At 39.4% G+C, this 18,949-nt stretch overlaps 5 protein-coding genes across 5 annotated transcripts; all 5 read left to right on the top strand.

Annotated features, from left to right (window-relative positions):
• The first annotated feature begins 377 nt into the window (after positions 1-377).
• LOC116714783 (protocadherin alpha-C2-like) lies at positions 378-3,021 on the top strand. Its single transcript, XM_032555526.1, has one exon. It carries the CDS (start codon positions 585-587, stop codon positions 2,997-2,999), a length of 2,415 nt encoding a protein of 804 aa, XP_032411417.1. The 5' UTR covers positions 378-584; the 3' UTR covers positions 3,000-3,021.
• A 1,471-nt stretch (positions 3,022-4,492) lies between these two features.
• On the top strand, positions 4,493-7,134 carry LOC116714939 (protocadherin alpha-C2-like). Its single transcript, XM_032555758.1, has one exon. The coding sequence runs from the start codon at positions 4,693-4,695 to the stop codon at positions 7,114-7,116; it is 2,424 nt and encodes an 807-aa protein (XP_032411649.1). The 5' UTR covers positions 4,493-4,692; the 3' UTR covers positions 7,117-7,134.
• Positions 7,135-8,335: 1,201 nt separating this feature from the next.
• LOC116713869 (protocadherin alpha-C2-like) lies at positions 8,336-10,992 on the top strand. The gene has a single exon (XM_032554144.1). The coding sequence runs from the start codon at positions 8,550-8,552 to the stop codon at positions 10,971-10,973; it is 2,424 nt and encodes an 807-aa protein (XP_032410035.1). The 5' UTR covers positions 8,336-8,549; the 3' UTR covers positions 10,974-10,992.
• A 1,402-nt stretch (positions 10,993-12,394) lies between these two features.
• LOC116714895 (protocadherin beta-16-like) lies at positions 12,395-15,676 on the top strand. Its single transcript, XM_032555692.1, has one exon. It carries the CDS (start codon positions 12,395-12,397, stop codon positions 14,819-14,821), a length of 2,427 nt encoding a protein of 808 aa, XP_032411583.1. The 3' UTR covers positions 14,822-15,676.
• A 625-nt stretch (positions 15,677-16,301) lies between these two features.
• On the top strand, positions 16,302-17,717 carry LOC116714894 (protocadherin alpha-C2-like; the record flags this gene model as incomplete). Its single annotated transcript, XM_032555691.1, has 1 exon — positions 16,302-17,717. A coding segment is annotated over one exon (1,416 nt), but the record flags the coding sequence as incomplete, so codon positions are not given.
• Between the last annotated feature and the right edge of the window lie 1,232 nt (positions 17,718-18,949).

Below are 18,949 nucleotides of genomic sequence, written 5' to 3'. Positions count from 1 at the left end.
ATCGATTTATTTAATTTTCTAAAACCTTTAAGAAATCAAATTCTACTCTTGATTTTATTTAAAGTTTGTCTTAACAACAACAACAACAACAACAATAATAATAATAATAATAATAATAATAATAATAATATTGATATATACTTCACAAAATTACCTGTATTTCAAATATCACACCACTGACAATTAAAAGAAACGATTTTTACATGAGAAATGTAAAATATTTAGGACAATTTACTTTTCCAGTATGCAATGACATTACTTTAAAAAATATTAAAATTTTCACAAATTAAATTTTATATATTTGGGTTTGATTACACCAGAATGGAGGCGCTGTTTTGTTTTTTGAAATCCGGGTGCAAAACGTCATTATAAGAGGTCGCTGTTACCGGAACGTTTTCCTACAGACTGGATAGATCCATGTTGCTGAAACACCACTACGAGAATGGAGCTCATATTAATTTTACTTATTTCCCTTTAGAGTATCCATAAGACTTTTTGAATCGAAGCGTCGCGAAAATAAATCAAGCGTCGCAGAAAAACGTCAGCTACTTCATCATTTCAATGTTGATATTCTGAAGGTGAGAATGGATCCCGTTTTAACAAAGAAATCATTGGAGAGGTCGGTGCTGCTCGTGATTCTTTTTTCCGTGTTTCGTGAAACATCAAGCTCAGTGACTCATTACTCCATACCAGAGGAAATGAAAGAGGGATCAGTAGTCGCCAACCTCGCTACTGATCTTGGTCTGGACGTTAAAACATTGACAAAGAGAAAGATGCGCCTTGACATCATCACTAACAAGAAATATCTGGATGTGAACAAAGAGACTGGTGAGTTGTACATTGTCGAGAAGATCGACAGAGAGCACATTTGCTATACAAAATCTTCTTGTTATTTAAAACTGGAAATAACGCTGGAAAACCCTTTACGGATATTTAACATAGAGTTAGAAGTGCTAGATATGAACGACAACGCCCCGCAATTTCGAAGAGACGCCATTCATTTAGATATATCCGAAGCAACGCCGAAGGGAGAGCGGTTTTCTCTTAGCAATGCGGTTGATCAAGACGTTGGAACAAATTCACTAAAAACATATCATTTGAGTGAAAGTGAATATTTTAATATTGAGGTTCAAACGGGAAGAGACGGATCAAAATTTGCTGATTTGATCCTGAAAAAGACATTAGATCGAGAGAGGCAGGCACTTCATAACCTGATATTAACGGCGGTGGATGGAGGAACACCGGCTCGATCTGGTACTGTTAGCATTGTTGTTCATGTTTTAGATACGAACGACAATGCACCTGCATTTGATAAAGCAGCCTACAAAATCCAAGTCATGGAAAATTCTCCCATTGGAAGTGTAATTATTCACCTCAATGCAACAGATTTGGACGAAGGATCAAATTCTGATATTACATACTCATACAGTTTATATACATCCGAGAAAACACAAGAAACATTTAATTTGAATCCAACCACAGGCGAAATTACTGTGAAAGGAATGTTGAATTATGAGGATTTTAATATTTATGACATGGAAGTCATAGCAACAGATAAAGGAGTGAATAGTTTATCAGGACAATGTACCATTAAGATTCTTGTTGAAGACATGAATGACAACCACCCAGAAATATCAATTAAATCCTTTCAGAGTCCAGTCAGTGAGAACATAGAGTTAGACACAGTGATAGCTGTAGTTAGTGTGAGTGATAAAGACTCAGGTGATAATGGACAGGTTGATCTTCATATTCCAGAGAACATGCCTTTCAAACTGAGGGAGTCCTCTGATAACTATTATGAGTTAGTGATGTCAGAGCCATTAGACAGAGAGAAGGTCCCAGAATATGAAATCACCTTCACTGTCACAGACAGAGGGTCTCCTCCTCTATCTGACAATGAAACTATGACTTTGGAGCTGCTGGATGTTAATGACAATGTTCCTCAGTTCTCCCAGTCATTTTATACCATACGTGTCATGGAGAATAATGCACCTGGCTCCTTGCTCAGCTCACTAACTGCATTTGATCCTGACCTCCATGAAAACCAGTATTTAGTTTATTTCATCATAGAGAAGGAGATTGCCAACACCTCCATGTCTATGCTGTTCTCCATCAATCCAGAGAACGGGAATCTTTATGCACTGAAAACCTTTGACTATGAGATTGAGAAGGAGTTTCTTTTCCACATTGAGGCCAGAGACTCTGGTTCTCCTCCTCTCAGCAGTAATGTGACCGTCCACATTATCATTGTTGACCAAAATGACAACGCTCCAGTTATTGTCTCTCCTTGGCGCGCTCATGGCTCAGTGGTGGAGGAGAAGATCCCCAGATCCACTGATAAAGGATCCCTGGTGGCTAAAGTGATCGCCTTAGACACAGACTCTGTGCACAACTCTCGGATTACCTACCAGTTTCTCCAGGTGACTGATGCTTCCTTGTTCAGCTTGGACCAATACAACGGAGAGATCAGGACTATGAGGATGTTCAGTTACAAAGACTCGCGCCACCTCAGACTGGTTGTTGTTGCCAAGGACAACGGGGAGCCTGCTCTCTCTGCTACAGTCACCATCAAGCTGCTGACAGTGGAGACTGATGTTAAGGCCTACTCTGACATGACTGAGATGCCTCTGGAATACGACATCTTTTCAGACATCAACCTGTATCTGTTCATCGGTCTGGCCTCGGTGTCATTTCTCCTGCTCATCACCATCCTGGTCACCATCGTGCTGAAGTGTCAGAAACCCAAACACAGCAAAACTGCTCCTCCCAGCAGGAACAGTGTGATCAGTGAGAGGAACTCCACCATCGCAGACTCCACTCTGGTCTCCAACGATGCCTACTGGTACAGTCTGTTTCTAGCAGAGACCAGGAAAGGAAAGCTGGTGGTCAGACAGCCTGTGCCAAAGGGCTCCAGATACATCGTGTCCAGCATCCCGAGAGGGACAGGACTGTCAGAGACTAGTGACTCAGCTGCTTCTACTCTGCAGGTAAGAATATAAGTGATATATATGCTTTCGGTTTTAAGTCTACAACTGAACTATCATTCAGTTTTAGACTTTTTTTTAGTAGTCCTACAAACCTTTTTTTCTGTGTATACCTACTACAAACAGGAACTCACATTTTCTAAAAAAATATTCAGTTGCTCCAAGATTTTACTGACTTACTTTACAAACAATGCAATGCAATTTATTTTTAAACTAAGGTTTAAGTTTATCATATTTTATTTTGTTTAAAATAAAAACAAAATATTTCTTTGGCAAAAAATATTTTGTATAATTAAAATATTGTTCTGAGTTTATCCTCCCACATTTTTTGTCTGATGATATTGTAATTTTTTCTCAATGATCTGACTACACAGCATAAATGTACAACTTCTATGAAAAAAATATTACAGTTTTAGATTATTAATAGTTTCATTTATAGAAGATTTTGTATATATTGTATCTAAAATAATCCTCTCTAGACTTTTTCTTATGATTTCATCTTTTAGTAACGAACATTTATTTTCTGAAGGTTAATATTTTACTAATTTCTCCTTTTACGTGTTTTATAAAATAATATGCCACTTTAGCAAGACCTAAATGTGATTGTTTACCGCAAGACCGTAATGCCGAAATTCCAACACATTCTCACTCCCGACTCGTCATATATTGACGGGACGATTTCTGACCATGCGTCAACTGTTGACGACTTGGGCAGGGTCCTTCAGCGTCACATGTTGACGATTTGGGTAGGTCACCTTTTTTACGTGGATTATTCACGCGAAGGGTTCTCGCAACCACTGCCGAACCTACAAAACCCCACGATTTGGTTAGGTTTAGACCAAAAATTACGGTAAGGCATAGGGTAAAACCCCTCGCGTCACATATTGACGCAAAAGGGGTACCCTGCGCGTCAATATGTGACGAGGACGGACCGTCCGATGCGTCAATATATGACGAGTGGGGAGTGAGAATGGGTTGGAAATTCTTTCGTTTATATTATTTAATTAATCAATTGAATTATTGAACTCTTGTGTTATCGACGAGTCACTTGCTACTTAGCCCATCCTGCCGTCAGCTCTTAAACAAGAGAAGTGTCTGTTAATGAGTTTTATTTATGTACAACAAATATTTAAACCACTATTTCCATAATCTAAATACGGCATATACATTTTTAAACGTTGCAGAACATGTTTTCATTTTCATTTCAGATAATAGCAATTCGGAGCTTATGAAACAAGAATATAGGACTTGTTTAGTCGAAACAACTGAAAGTGGATTTAAAGTGACAAAATTTTGAAAATGAACAATATTAGTTTCTCAAACAGGACAATGGTCTAACGTGTTATATTTTACTAACTTGCGTCTGTATTTCATATTTGATTAACGAAGATCTTATTTACCTTATTTTATTGTGCTCGTATTTCACAATTTTTATTTCTTATATTAATGGTGGCGCTATTTTGCAGTTAAAATCAAAGCCTGTAAACGTCATCGGGGGTGGTCCTGTATGATTTGATCGTCATTGTGTAAAGACTGTGGAACTCTGTGGTGCAAGGACGCTAATCAGAAAATGTAGCCACATTTCGTTTTGCATTTTGACTCAATCAAAATTTTTGGGAAATATTCAGTTCATGGCTGCGGGGAACACTTTCATGATCACCGGAAACTTTTGTTTTATAATCTGACGTGTTTTCAATCTATAGCAAAAATGGCTCCTGTTGTAACAAAGACGTCATTGCGGAGGTACGTAGCGCTTTTTCTTCTTTTTACCTCCGTTCGCAACGCATCAACCTCGGTAACTCATTATTCTATTTCCGAAGAGATGAAAGAAGGATCAGTTGTCGCTAACCTCGCTACAGATCTCGGACTGGACATTACAACGCTAACAAAGAGAAAGATGCGAGTTGACATAATCGCGAACAAGAAATATCTGGAGGTGAACAAAGAGACTGGTGAACTGTATGTTCTGGAAAAAATTGACAGAGAACATATTTGTACCACAAAGTCATCGTCCTCTTGCTACCTTAGATTGGAAGTCACATTGGACAACCCAGTGCGTATTTTTAACATCGAAGTCGAAATTTTGGACATGAATGACAACGCCCCACAATTTCGAAGAGACGTCATACATTTGGATATATCAGAAGCGACACAAAAAGGGGAGAGATTTTCGTTAAGCAATGCCGTTGATCGTGATGTTGGTACTAATGCACTGAAAACATATCATCTGAGCGAAAGTGAATATTTCAGCATCGAGGTTCAGAGTGGAAGAGAAGGGTCCAAATTTGCAGATTTAATTTTGAAAAAAACCTTAGATCGTGAGAAGCAAGCTGTTCATAATCTAATACTTACGGCAGTAGATGGAGGAACACCAGCCAGATCCGGCACCGCGAGTGTTATTGTTCGTGTTTTGGACACCAATGACAATGCTCCCATGTTTGATAAAGCTGGTCTAACAGTTACAATGCTAGAAAATTCTCCAATTGGAAGCCTTGTTATGAATCTTAATGCAACTGATTTAGATGAAGGATCAAATTCTGACATTACATACTCATATAGTTTATACACATCAGAGAAAACACAAGAAACATTTAATCTGAATCCAACCACAGGTGAAATTACTGTGAAAGGAATGTTGAACTATGAGGATTTTAATATTTATGACATGGAAGTCATAGCAACAGACAAAGGAATCAATAGTTTATCAGGACAATGTACAATTAAGATTCTAGTTGAAGACATGAATGACAACCACCCAGAAATATCAATTAAATCCTTTCAGAGTCCAGTCAGTGAGAACATAGAGTTAGACACAGTGATAGCTGTAGTTAGTGTGAGTGATAAAGACTCAGGTGATAATGGACAGGTTGATCTTCATATTCCAGAGAACATGCCTTTCAAACTGAGGGAGTCCTCTGATAACTATTATGAGTTAGTGGTGTCAGAGCCATTAGACAGAGAGAAGGTCCCAGAATATGAAATCACCTTCACTGTCACAGACAGAGGGTCTCCTCCTCTATCTGACAATGAAACTATGACTTTGGAGCTGCTGGATGTTAATGACAATGTTCCTCAGTTCTCCCAGTCATTTTATACCATACGTGTCATGGAGAATAACGCACCTGGCTCCTTGCTCAGCTCACTCACTGCATTTGATCCTGACCTCCATGAAAACCAGTATCTAGTTTATTTCATCATAGAGAAGGAGATTGCCAACACCTCCATGTCTATGCTGTTCTCCATCAATCCAGAGAACGGGAATCTTTATGCACTGAAAACTTTTGACTATGAGATTGAGAAGGAGTTTCTTTTCCACATTGAGGCCAGAGACTCTGGTTCTCCTCCTCTCAGCAGTAATGTGACCGTCCACATTATCATTGTTGACCAAAATGACAACGCTCCAGTTATTGTCTCTCCTTGGCGCGCTCATGGCTCAGTGGTGGAGGAGAAGATCCCCAGATCCACTGATAAAGGATCCCTGGTGGCTAAAGTGATCGCCTTAGACACAGACTCTGTGCACAACTCTCGGATTACCTACCAGTTTCTCCAGGTGACTGATGCTTCCTTGTTCAGCTTGGACCAATACAACGGAGAGATCAGGACTATGAGGATGTTCAGTTACAAAGACTCGCGCCACCTCAGACTGGTTGTTGTTGCCAAGGACAACGGGGAGCCTGCTCTCTCTGCTACAGTCACCATCAAGCTGCTGACAGTGGAGACTGATGTTAAGGCCTACTCTGACATGACTGAGATGCCTCTGGAATATGACATCTTTTCAGACATCAACCTGTATCTGGTCATCGGTCTGGCCTCGGTGTCATTTCTCCTGCTCATCACCATCCTGGTCACCATCGTGCTGAAGTGTCAGAAACCCAAACACAGCAAAACTGCTCCTCCCAGCAGGAACAGTGTGATCAGTGAGAGGAACTCCACCATCGCAGATTCCACTCTGGTCTCCAACGATGCCTACTGGTACAGTCTGTTTCTAGCAGAGACCAGGAAAGGAAAGCTGGTGGTCAGACAGCCTGTGCCAAAGGGCTCCAGATACATCGTGTCCAGCATCCCGAGAGGGACAGGACTGTCAGAGACTAGTGACTCAGCTGCTTCTACTCTGCAGGTAGGAATTTCATAACTTCTCAGGAAGATAATTTTTTTTTTTGCTTGTCTTTCATATTGAATTTGACTTCATTATAGTTTTGTCCAAGACCAAATTGTTACATAGTATTCTTTAATATCTTTGAAATCTACCCTTTCATTATCATATTTTTTTTTCATATGACAAAAATTATAAAACACCATCATTAAAAAAAATATAGTCACTATATTTTGTTTTAGGTGATTTGGTCTTTTTCACAATACATACTTTTTTGTCAACATAACCTTACATTTTGATTCACCATATGTCTCTTAAGAATTTCAAAGCAGAAATAGAAATGCAAGACTTATTAGTAATGTATGGTCACATCTTTAATGCAGCATTTTAAAATATTTGAAAAATTAACCCATACTTACCTTCAAACCATATTTCATTCTCTCTATAATTATCACTTTGATTTTTTCTCTACTTAAAAAAAAATGTGTTGCAAATTTTATTTGCAGGTTTCATCAGATGCATAGTTGCATTAACATATATTTTTATGTAGATGCTTTCCAATGATATAATATTATCTTGATAAAATGCTATGTTACATTAAATAAACTAAAATTTCAAATGAAAATAAAGCTCAATTTAAGTGCTAATTCTGTATTACTACTATCATCAGCAACAAAATTAGATTTTACCGCTACTACCAATAACAACATAGCAGGAGCAGAAATAATTTATGATTTTGTGTCTATACAATATTAGTATTTCCTTTGGTAGAAAGGCAGTTAATATTTCACCAGGCAATATGTATTTCATTCACACGTCTATGAAAGATTATTAGGATTAAATTGCAGGTTGTCCAGGAATTACCCAGCAACTTGACTAATGACTGGGAGACAAGCTCTTGCACTCATATACGTGAATTCAATGGGGAATACGAGATGGATGGATGGATGGATGGATGGATGGATGGATGGATGGATGGATGGATGGATGAAAACTATAAGCAACATTATTTGACATAGCAGTTGAAAATGTCATTTAGATTTCACATTTCTGCAAGTAAAGTTGAGGATCTGCGATATAAAGTAAATATAATCACAACATTTAAAGAATATTTTGAGGTAGACTTTGCTTCCGATATCTTTTTATTAGATAAATAGTAATATTATCTTTTTCATCTTTCAATTTCAGTACATGCAGTAGTTTGGATTAATAAATGGTGGCGCTGTTGTCTTTCTTAAAGTTCGGTTCATGGACGTCATCCTGGAGGTCTCATTTGTCGGAGCGTTTTCGTGCAGAGACTGGACAGCTCCCTGGTGCTGAAACGCCGTTCAGTGAAAGATGTCGCCGTTTTCCTGTATTTTGCCTGGATTTAAAACGTTTTAAAGGTTTCGGATTGATGGCAGAGGAGTATTTTCAGTGTCGCTGACAGCCTGACTTTCTCTTTTTGATTTACTGTTATCCTGAATTTCACAATGAGTCCGGTTTCAACAAAGGGCTTTATGCACAGGTACGTGCTGCTCTTTATTGTTTTCCTAATCGTTCGCAAAATATCAAGCGCAGTTACGCATTACACCTTGCCTGAAGAGATGAAAGAAGGGACAGTTGTGGCAAACCTCGCCACCGATCTCGGCCTCGACGTAGCAACTCTAACAAAGAGAAAGATGCGCCTTGACATAATCGCTAACAAAAAATATTTGGATGTGAACAAAGAGACTGGCGAGCTGTATATTGTTGAGAAGATTGACAGGGAGCATATTTGCACAACTAAGTGGTCTTCCTCGTGTTATCTTAAACTTGAAATAACGCTGGAAAACCCGTTACGGATATTCAACATAGAGATAGAAGTGCTAGATATGAATGACAACGCCCCGCAATTTCGAAGAGACGCCATTCATTTAGATATATCCGAAGCAACGACGAAGGGAGAAAGGTTTTCACTTAGTAATGCGGTGGATCCGGATGTTGGAACAAATTCCGTAAAAACATATTATTTAAGTGAAAGTGAATATTTTAACATCGAAATTCAAACAGGAAGAGATGGATCAAAATTCGCTGATTTGATTCTAATAAAGACTTTAGATCGTGAGAAGAAGGAACATCATAATTTAATACTCACAGCTGTAGATGGAGGAACACCTGCGCGATCTGGTACGGTCAATATTTTCGTTCATGTTTTAGATACGAACGACAATGCACCTACATTTGATAAAGCAGCCTATAATGTCAAAGTAATGGAAAATTCTCCCATTGGAAGTCTCGTTATTGATTTAAATGCTTCGGATTTAGATGACGGGTCAAATTCTGATATTACATACTCATATAGTTTATACACATCAGAGAAAACACAAGAAACATTTAATCTGAATCCAACCACAGGTGAAATTACTGTAAAAGGAACGTTGAACTATGAAGATTTTAATATTTATGACATGGAAGTCATTGCAACAGATAAAGGAGTGAACAGTTTATCAGGACAATGTACCATAAAGATCCTAGTTGAAGACATGAATGACAACCACCCAGAAATATCAATTAAATCCTTTCAGAGTCCAGTCAGTGAGAACATAGAGTTAGACACAGTGATAGCTGTAGTTAGTGTGAGCGATAAAGACTCAGGTGATAATGGACAGGTTGATCTTCATATTCCAGAGAACATGCCTTTCAAACTGAGGGAATCCTCTGATAACTATTATGAGTTAGTGGTGTCAGAGCCATTAGACAGAGAGAAGGTCCCAGAATATGAAATCACCTTCACTGTCACAGACAGAGGGTCTCCTCCTCTATCTGACAATGAAACTATGACTTTGGAGCTGCTGGATATTAATGACAATGTTCCTCAGTTCTCCCAGTCATTTTATACCATACGTGTCATGGAGAATAATGCACCTGGCTCCTTGCTCAGCTCACTAACTGCATTTGATCCTGACCTCCATGAAAACCAGTATTTAGTTTATTTCATCATAGAGAAGGAGATTGCCAACACCTCCATGTCTATGCTGTTCTCCATCAATCCAGAGAACGGGAATCTTTATGCACTGAAAACCTTTGACTATGAGATTGAGAAGGAGTTTCTTTTCCACATTGAGGCCAGAGACTCTGGTTCTCCTCCTCTCAGCAGTAATGTGACCGTCCACATCATCATTGTTGACCAAAATGACAACGCTCCAGTTATTGTCTCTCCTTGGCGCGCTCATGGCTCAGTGGTGGAGGAGAAGATCCCCAGATCCACTGATAAAGGATCCCTGGTGGCTAAAGTGATCGCATTAGACACAGATTCTGTGCACAACTCTCGGATTACCTACCAGTTTCTCCAGGTGACTGATGCTTCCTTGTTCAGCTTGGACCAATACAACGGAGAGATCAGGACTATGAGGATGTTCAGTTACAAAGACTCGCGCCACCACAGACTGGTTGTTGTTGCCAAGGACAATGGGCAACCTGCTCTCTCTGCTACAGTCACCATCAAGCTGCTGACAGTGGAGACTGATGTTAAGGCCTACTCTGACATGACTGAGATGCCTCTGGAATACGACATCTTTTCAGACATCAACCTGTATCTGGTCATCGGTCTGGCCTCGGTGTCATTTCTCCTGCTCATCACCATCCTGGTCACCATCGTGCTGAAGTGTCAGAAACCCAAACACAGCAAAACTGCTCCTCCCAGCAGGAACAGTGTGATCAGTGAGAGGAACTCCACCATCGCAGATTCCACTCTGGTCTCCAACGATGCCTACTGGTACAGTCTGTTTCTAGCAGAGACCAGGAAAGGAAAGCTGGTGGTCAGACAGCCTGTGCCAAAGGGCTCCAGATACATCGTGTCCAGCATCCCGAGAGGGACAGGACTGTCAGAGACTAGTGACTCAGCTGCTTCTACTCTGCAGGTAGGAATTTCATAACTTCTCAGGAAGATAATTTTTTTTTTTGCTTGTCTTTCATATTGAATTTGACTTCATTATAGTTTTGTCCAAGACCAAATTGTTACATAGTATTCTTTAATATCTTTGAAATCTACCCTTTCATTATCATATTTTTTTTTCATATGACAAAAATTATAAAACACCATCATTAAAAAAAATATAGTCACTATATTTTGTTTTAGGTGATATGGTCTTTTTCACAATACATACTTTTTTGTCAACATAACCTTACATTTTGATTCACCATATGTCTCTTAAGAATTTCAAAGCAGAAATAGAAATGCAAGACTTATTAGTAATGTATGGTCACATCTTTAATGCAGCATTTTAAAATATTTGAAAAATTAACCCATACTTACCTTCAAACCATATTTCATTCTCTCTATAATTATCACTTTGATTTTTTCTCTACTTAAAAAAAAATGTGTTGCAAATTTTATTTGCAGGTTTCATCAGATGCATAGTTGCATTAACATATATTTTTATGTAGATGCTTTCCAATGATAAATAATATTATCTTGATAAAATGCTATGTTACATTAAATAAACTAAAATTTCAAATGAAAATAAAGCTCAATTTAAGTGCTAATTCTGTATTACTACTATCATCAGCAACAAAATTAGATTTTACCGCTACTACCAATAACAACATAGCAGGAGCAGAAATAATTTATGATTTTGTGTCTATACAATATTAGTATTTCCTTTGGTAGAAAGGCAGTTAATATTTCACGAGGCAATATGAATTTCATTCACACGTCTATGAAAGATTATTAGGATTAAATTGCAGGTTGTCCAGGAATTACCCAGCAACTTGAGTATTGACTGGGAGACAAGCTCTTGCACTACGTGAAATCAAAGGGGAATACGAGACGGATGGATGGATGGATGGATGGATGGATGGATGGATGGATGGATGGATGAAAACTATAAGCAACATTGTTTGACATAGCAGTTGAAAATGTCATTTAGATTTCACATTTCTGCAAGTAAAGTTGAGGATCTGCGATATAAAGTAAATATAATCACAACATTTAAAGAATATTTTGAGGTAGACTTTGCCTCCGATATCTTTTTATTAGATAAATAGTAATATTATCTTTTTCATCTTTCAATTTCAGTACATAGTTTGGATTAATAAATGGTGGCGCTGTTGTCTTTCTTAAAGTTCGGTTCATGGACGTCATCCTGGAGGTCTCATTTGTCGGAGCGTTTTCATGCAGAGACTGGACAGCTCCCTGGTGCTGAAACGTCGTTCAGTGAAAGATGTCGCCGTTTTCCTGTATTTTGCCTGGATTTAAAACGTTTTAAAGGTTTCGGATTGATGGCAGAGGAGTATTTTCAGTGTCGCTGACAGCCTGACTTTCTCTTTTTGATTTACTGTTATCCTGAATTTCACAATGAGTCCGGTTTCAACAAAGGGCTTTATGCACAGGTACGTGCTGCTCTTTATTGTTTTCCTAATCGTTCGCAAAATATCAAGCGCAGTTACGCATTACACCTTGCCTGAAGAGATGAAAGAAGGGACAGTTGTGGCAAACCTCGCCACCGATCTCGGCCTCGACGTAGCAACTCTAACAAAGAGAAAGATGCGCCTTGACATAATCGCTAACAAAAAATATTTGGATGTGAACAAAGAGACTGGCGAACTGTATATTGTTGAGAAGATTGACAGGGAGCATATTTGCAATACAAAGTCGTCTTCCTCGTGTTATCTAAGACTCGAAATAACACTTGAAAACCCATTACGGATATTCAACATAGAGTTAGAAGTGCTAGATATGAATGACAACGCCCCGCAATTTCGAAGAGACGCCATTCATCTAGATATATCCGAAGCAACGCCGAAGGGAGAAAGGTTTTCACTTAGTAATGCGGTGGATCCGGATGTTGGAACAAATTCCGTAAAAACATATTATTTAAGTGAAAGTGAATATTTTAACATCGAAATTCAAACAGGAAGAGATGGATCAAAATTCGCTGATTTGATTCTAATAAAGACTTTAGATCGTGAAAAGAAGGAACAACATAATTTAATACTCACAGCTGTAGATGGAGGAACACCTGCGCGATCTGGTACGGTCAATATTTTCGTTCATGTTTTAGATACAAACGACAATGCACCTACATTTGATAAAGCAGCCTATAATGTCAAAGTAATGGAAAATTCTCCCATTGGAAGTCTCGTTATTGATTTAAATGCTTCGGATTTAGATTACGGGTCAAATTCTGATATTACATACTCATATAGTTTATACACATCAGAGAAAACCCAGGAAACATTTAAATTAAATCCAACCACAGGTGAAATTACTGTAAAAGGAATGTTGAACTATGAAGATTTTAATATTTATGACATGGAAGTCATAGCAACAGATAAAGGAGTGAATAGTTTATCAGGACAATGTACCATAAAGATCCTAGTTGAAGACATGAATGACAACCACCCAGAAATATCAATTAAATCCTTTCAGAGTCCAGTCAGTGAGAACATAGAGTTAGACACAGTGATAGCTGTAGTTAGTGTGAGCGATAAAGACTCAGGTGATAATGGACAGGTTGATCTTCATATTCCAGAGAACATGCCTTTCAAACTGAGGGAGTCCTCTGATAACTATTATGAGTTAGTGGTGTCAGAGCCATTAGACAGAGAGAAGGTCCCAGAATATGAAATCACCCTCACTGTCACAGACAGAGGGTCTCCTCCTCTATCTGACAATGAAACTATGACTTTGGAGCTGCTGGATGTTAATGACAATGTTCCTCAGTTCTCCCAGTCATTTTATACCATACGTGTCATGGAGAATAATGCACCTGGCTCCTTGCTCAGCTCACTAACTGCATTTGATCCTGACCTCCATGAAAACCAGTATCTAGTTTATTTCATCATAGAGAAGGAGATTGCCAACACCTCCATGTCTATGCTGTTCTCCATCAATCCAGAGAACGGGAATCTTTATGCACTGAAAACCTTTGACTATGAGATTGAGAAGGAGTTTCTTTTCCACATTGAGGCCAGAGACTCTGGTTCTCCTCCTCTCAGCAGTAATGTGACCGTCCACATCATCATTGTTGACCAAAATGACAACGCTCCAGTTATTGTCTCTCCTTGGCGCGCTCATGGCTCAGTGGTGGAGGAGAAGATCCCCAGATCCACTGATAAAGGATCCCTGGTGGCTAAAGTGATCGCCTTAGACACAGACTCTGTGCACAACTCTCGGATTACCTACCAGTTTCTCCAGGTGACTGATGCTTCCTTGTTCAGCTTGGACCAATACAATGGAGAGATCAGGACTATGAGGATGTTCAGTTACAAAGACTCGCGCCACCACAGACTGGTTGTTGTTGCCAAGGACAATGGGCAGCCTGCTCTCTCTGCTACAGTCACCATCAAGCTGCTGACAGTGGAGACTGATGTTAAGGCCTACTCTGACATGACTGAGATACCTCTGGAATATGACATCTTTTCAGACATCAACCTGTATCTGGTCATCGGTCTGGCCTCGGTGTCATTTCTTCTGCTCATCACCATCCTGGTCACCATCGTGCTGAAGTGTCAGAAACCCAAACACAGCAAAACTGCTCCTCCCAGCAGGAACAGTGTGATCAGTGAGAGGAACTCCACCATCGCAGATTCCACTCTGGTCTCCAACGATGCCTACTGGTACAGTCTGTTTCTAGCAGAGACCAGGAAAGGAAAGCTGGTGGTCAGACAGCCTGTGCCAAAGGGCTCCAGATACATCGTGTCCAGCATCCCGAGAGGGACAGGACTGTCAGAGACTAGTGACTCAGCTGCTTCTACTCTGCAGGTGAGACACTTGATGTGACTTATAACTTGTACTCTTAAGACATGTAATATTAATTTAACATACTGTAAATTAACACATTCCTGATTACACACACTGATTTCATAAATGTCTGCCGCCATATTTTTTATGAAATGCGTGGTTGGAGCAGTATATTTATGTTTTAGAAGTTGTACGGAATTTGTAAAGTTTTATAACTTGCAAATTTTAATTCATACTACAAAAATAGATTAATTTTGAACTGTTCAAATCTAAATGAGCAGTATTAGACAAAAGCCTATGAATTTGCGCGATGTACGAAAAAAAAGACGTTTTCCTCCACTGGAATACTCTACTGAAGATTGCATAACTTGGTCGTTATTTTCTTTACTAAATTAAAACACTTTTACACATAACTTAAACATCGACTGAATTACGGAATCTTTCACAGCGAGGCGCTGTTTTCCATGCGTGGTTACGTAAATTTGTGACATCACGATCGCCATCATTGTTTGCAATGAAGTGGTGAGAACGGAACAGACCAGCAACCGCTCAGCTCCCAGTTTTGATTACGCACGGATTTATAGGCTTTCCAGTTTAAAAACTAAACGGGGGACTCCGGTGTTTGTCGAAGATCCTTTTCAAGGAAATCAGTCTTCGAAAGAAAACAAAGATCAGTGTCAACCATGGAAGGTTTTATCTGCTGTCTAGATTGGAGAAGGTATGTTCTGACAATTTTTGTCTGCTTTGCTGCAATTAAATCCGCAGTTTGCAGTGACACACTACTCTGTTCCGGAAGAACTGGAAGAAGGCTCCGTAGTCGCAAATCTCGCTGGAGATTTAGGACTAGATGTAAAGAAATTGATCGAGCGAAAAATGCGCCTGGATACCATAGGAAGTCGGAAATATTTGGACGTGAACAAAGAAACAGGGGAGCTGTTCATTGTCGAGCGAATTGATAGAGAATCTCTCTGCCCCGCCAAGACGTCGTGTTATCTGAAAATGGAGGCTATAATTGAAAACCCCAAACGGATATTTTATATCGAGTTGGAGATAATGGACATTAATGATAACGCACCTCATTTCAGGAGAGACACAATAGATCTAGATATTTCAGAGGCAACACAGGCTGGCGAGCGGTTTTCTGTGAGCAACGCAGTTGATCCAGATGTGGGTTCTAATGCTCTCAAAACATATCATCTGAGCGACAGTGATTTTTTTACGATAGAAATTCAGACTGGGAGAGATGGATCAAAATTTCCTGACTTGATTTTGAAAAAACAAATTGATCGAGAAGAGCAAGCGGTTCATAATTTAATACTCACAGCTGTAGATGGTGGCTTACCGTCTCGTTCTGGAACAGCGAGCATTATTGTCCATGTTTTAGATACAAATGACAACGCCCCTAAATTCAAACCAGAAAACTATGAAGTTAGCGTTTTAGAAAATTCTCCCATTGGAAGTAGGGTAATTCATCTTAATGCGACTGATGTAGACGACGGATTAAATTCAGAATTAATATATTCATATAGTTTGTACACATCAGAAAAAACCGCAGGAAACATTTAAATTAAACCCAACAACAGGTGAAATAACAGTGAAAGGTGTGTTGAATTATGAAGATTTTAGGATCTACGACATGGAAGTTATTGCAACTGATAAAGGAGTTAGTGCACTTTCAGGACAATGTAAAATTAAAATTCTTGTAGAGGACATGAATGACAACCATCCACATATTTCAATTAAATCCTTTCAGAGTCCAGTCAGTGAGAACATAGAGTTAGACACAGTGATAGCTGTAGTTAGTGTGAGTGATAAAGACTCAGGTGATAATGGACAGGTTGATCTTCATATTCCAGAGAACATGCCTTTCAAACTGAGGGAGTCCTCTGATAACTATTATGAGTTAGTGGTGTCAGAGCCATTAGACAGAGAGAAGGTCCCAGAATATGAAATCACCTTCACTGTCACAGACAGAGGGTCTCCTCCTCTATCTGACAATGAAACTATGACTTTGGAGCTGCTGGATATTAATGACAATGTTCCTCAGTTCTCCCAGTCATTTTATACCATACGTGTCATGGAGAATAACGCACCTGGCTCCTTGCTCAGCTCACTCACTGCATTTGACCCTGACCTCCATGAAAACCAGTATCTAGTTTATTTCATCATAGAGAAGGAGATTGCCAACACCTCCATGTCTATGCTGTTCTCCATCAATCCAGAGAACGGGAATCTTTATGCACTGAAAACTTTTGACTATGAGATTGAGAAGGAGTTTCTTTTCCACATTGAGGCCAGAGACTCTGGTTCTCCTCCTCTCAGCAGTAATGTGACCGTCCACATCATCATTGTTGACCAAAATGACAACGCTCCAGTTATTGTCTCTCCTTGGCGCGCTCATGGCTCAGTGGTGGAGGAGAAGATCCCCAGATCCACTGATAAAGGATCCCTGGTGGCTAAAGTGATCGCCTTAGACACAGATTCTGTGCACAACTCTCGGATTACCTACCAGTTTCTCCAGGTGACTGATGCTTCCTTGTTCAGCTTGGACCAATACAACGGAGAGATCAGGACTATGAGGATGTTCAGTTACAAAGACTCACGCCACCTCAGACTGGTTGTTGTTGCCAAGGACAACGGGGAGCCTGCTCTCTCTGCTACAGTCACCATCAAGCTGCTGACAGTGGAGACTGATGTTAAGGCCTACTCTGACATGACTGAGATGCCTCTGGAATACGACATCTTTTCAGACATCAACCTGTATCTGGTCATCGGTCTGGCCTCGGTGTCATTTCTCCTGCTCATCACCATCCTGGTCACCATCGTGCTGAAGTGTCAGAAACCCAAACACAGCAAAACTGCTCCTCCCAGCAGGAACAGTGTGATCAGTGAGAGGAACTCCACCATCGCAGACTCCACTCTGGTCTCCAACTGATGCCTACTGGTACAGTCTGTTTCTAGCAGAGACCAGGAAAGGAAAGCTGGTGGTCAGACAGCCTGTGCCAAAGGGCTCCAGATACATCGTGTCCAGCATCCCGAGAGGGACAGGACTGTCAGAGACTAGTGACTCAGCTGCTTCTACTCTGCAGGTAATCCAGTTGATATGTGTCATTTTATTTTTGATACTGTCTTGAACATTTATTTTCGCATTATTCTCCAAGATATGAGAAACTGTTCTATTTTCATCGTGTGTCAGATAATTAATTTGGCCAATTAAACATTTTAATGCATAGTAACTACCTGCACAGCGGAACATTTTGGGAATGCCAGAAATACTGAAATTATACTCTTCTATCACTATATTCAATGAGACTTCATGTATATTTTAGCTCATTAAGTAACATGTTTAATTCTATCCCTCTACCAGCACCTGTGAATGAGGTCAATGAAGTGATTCTACACTCTATTGTCTGTTCCTCCCCCCATAAAACTGCGCTATGTCTATTTCTCCAGACGACAGAGCGCGCAAACCGCTTGCGGTGAGATGGAAACGTTTAAATGACTTATGCTAACAAATAAAACAATTTTTCTTCCTTATTTTTGGGTCGAAAATATTCGGTTTTCTATGATACATTTTTTGTTGCAGCAATGAGATGCAGCTCTCATTGTTTCCTTGATTTTATCAACCGCTGTTGACGTATAGCTCATACGATTTTGCCTGCTAAGATTGGAGATAGAGTCTCCTAATTTATCAAACTTTTTGTCTGTGAATATTTTGAAACAGATAAATAAATATACGCGGTTGATATTCAAACTTATATTGTGCCGCTCTTGTAATGTTCTTCATTTTAATTTTTGCTGTTCTGCGAAGTTGATGGTTTAATACGTAAAATTTTTTAATGGCGTCTTTCACTTCAGATTGTTATTATTATTATTATTATTATTATTTAGTATGTGTTTTGTTTTGTGTTATATTATCTGGCAGTTGTTTTCCGGAACCAAACGGTGGCGCTGTAGCACTAATGTACTCTGAACGTCGGGATAAGACGTTATCATTGGAGCTTATTCGTAGGATGTCAGGGCGGCTCTGTGGTGCTGCGAGGAATTACAGAAAGAGCAGAAGCGATTTCAGGTATTTTCCTGGATTTAGGCTTGTAAAAGGTTTGGAGAGAGACTTTTGAGGAAAACAAAATCATCAACAGCACTAAGCTTTCTTTCAGCAGTTTG

This window comes from Xiphophorus hellerii, chromosome 23, assembly GCF_003331165.1.
Source record: "Xiphophorus hellerii strain 12219 chromosome 23, Xiphophorus_hellerii-4.1, whole genome shotgun sequence".
Lineage (NCBI taxonomy): Eukaryota > Metazoa > Chordata > Actinopteri > Cyprinodontiformes > Poeciliidae > Xiphophorus > Xiphophorus hellerii.
This window is presented reverse-complemented; position numbering and strand designations above follow the sequence as displayed.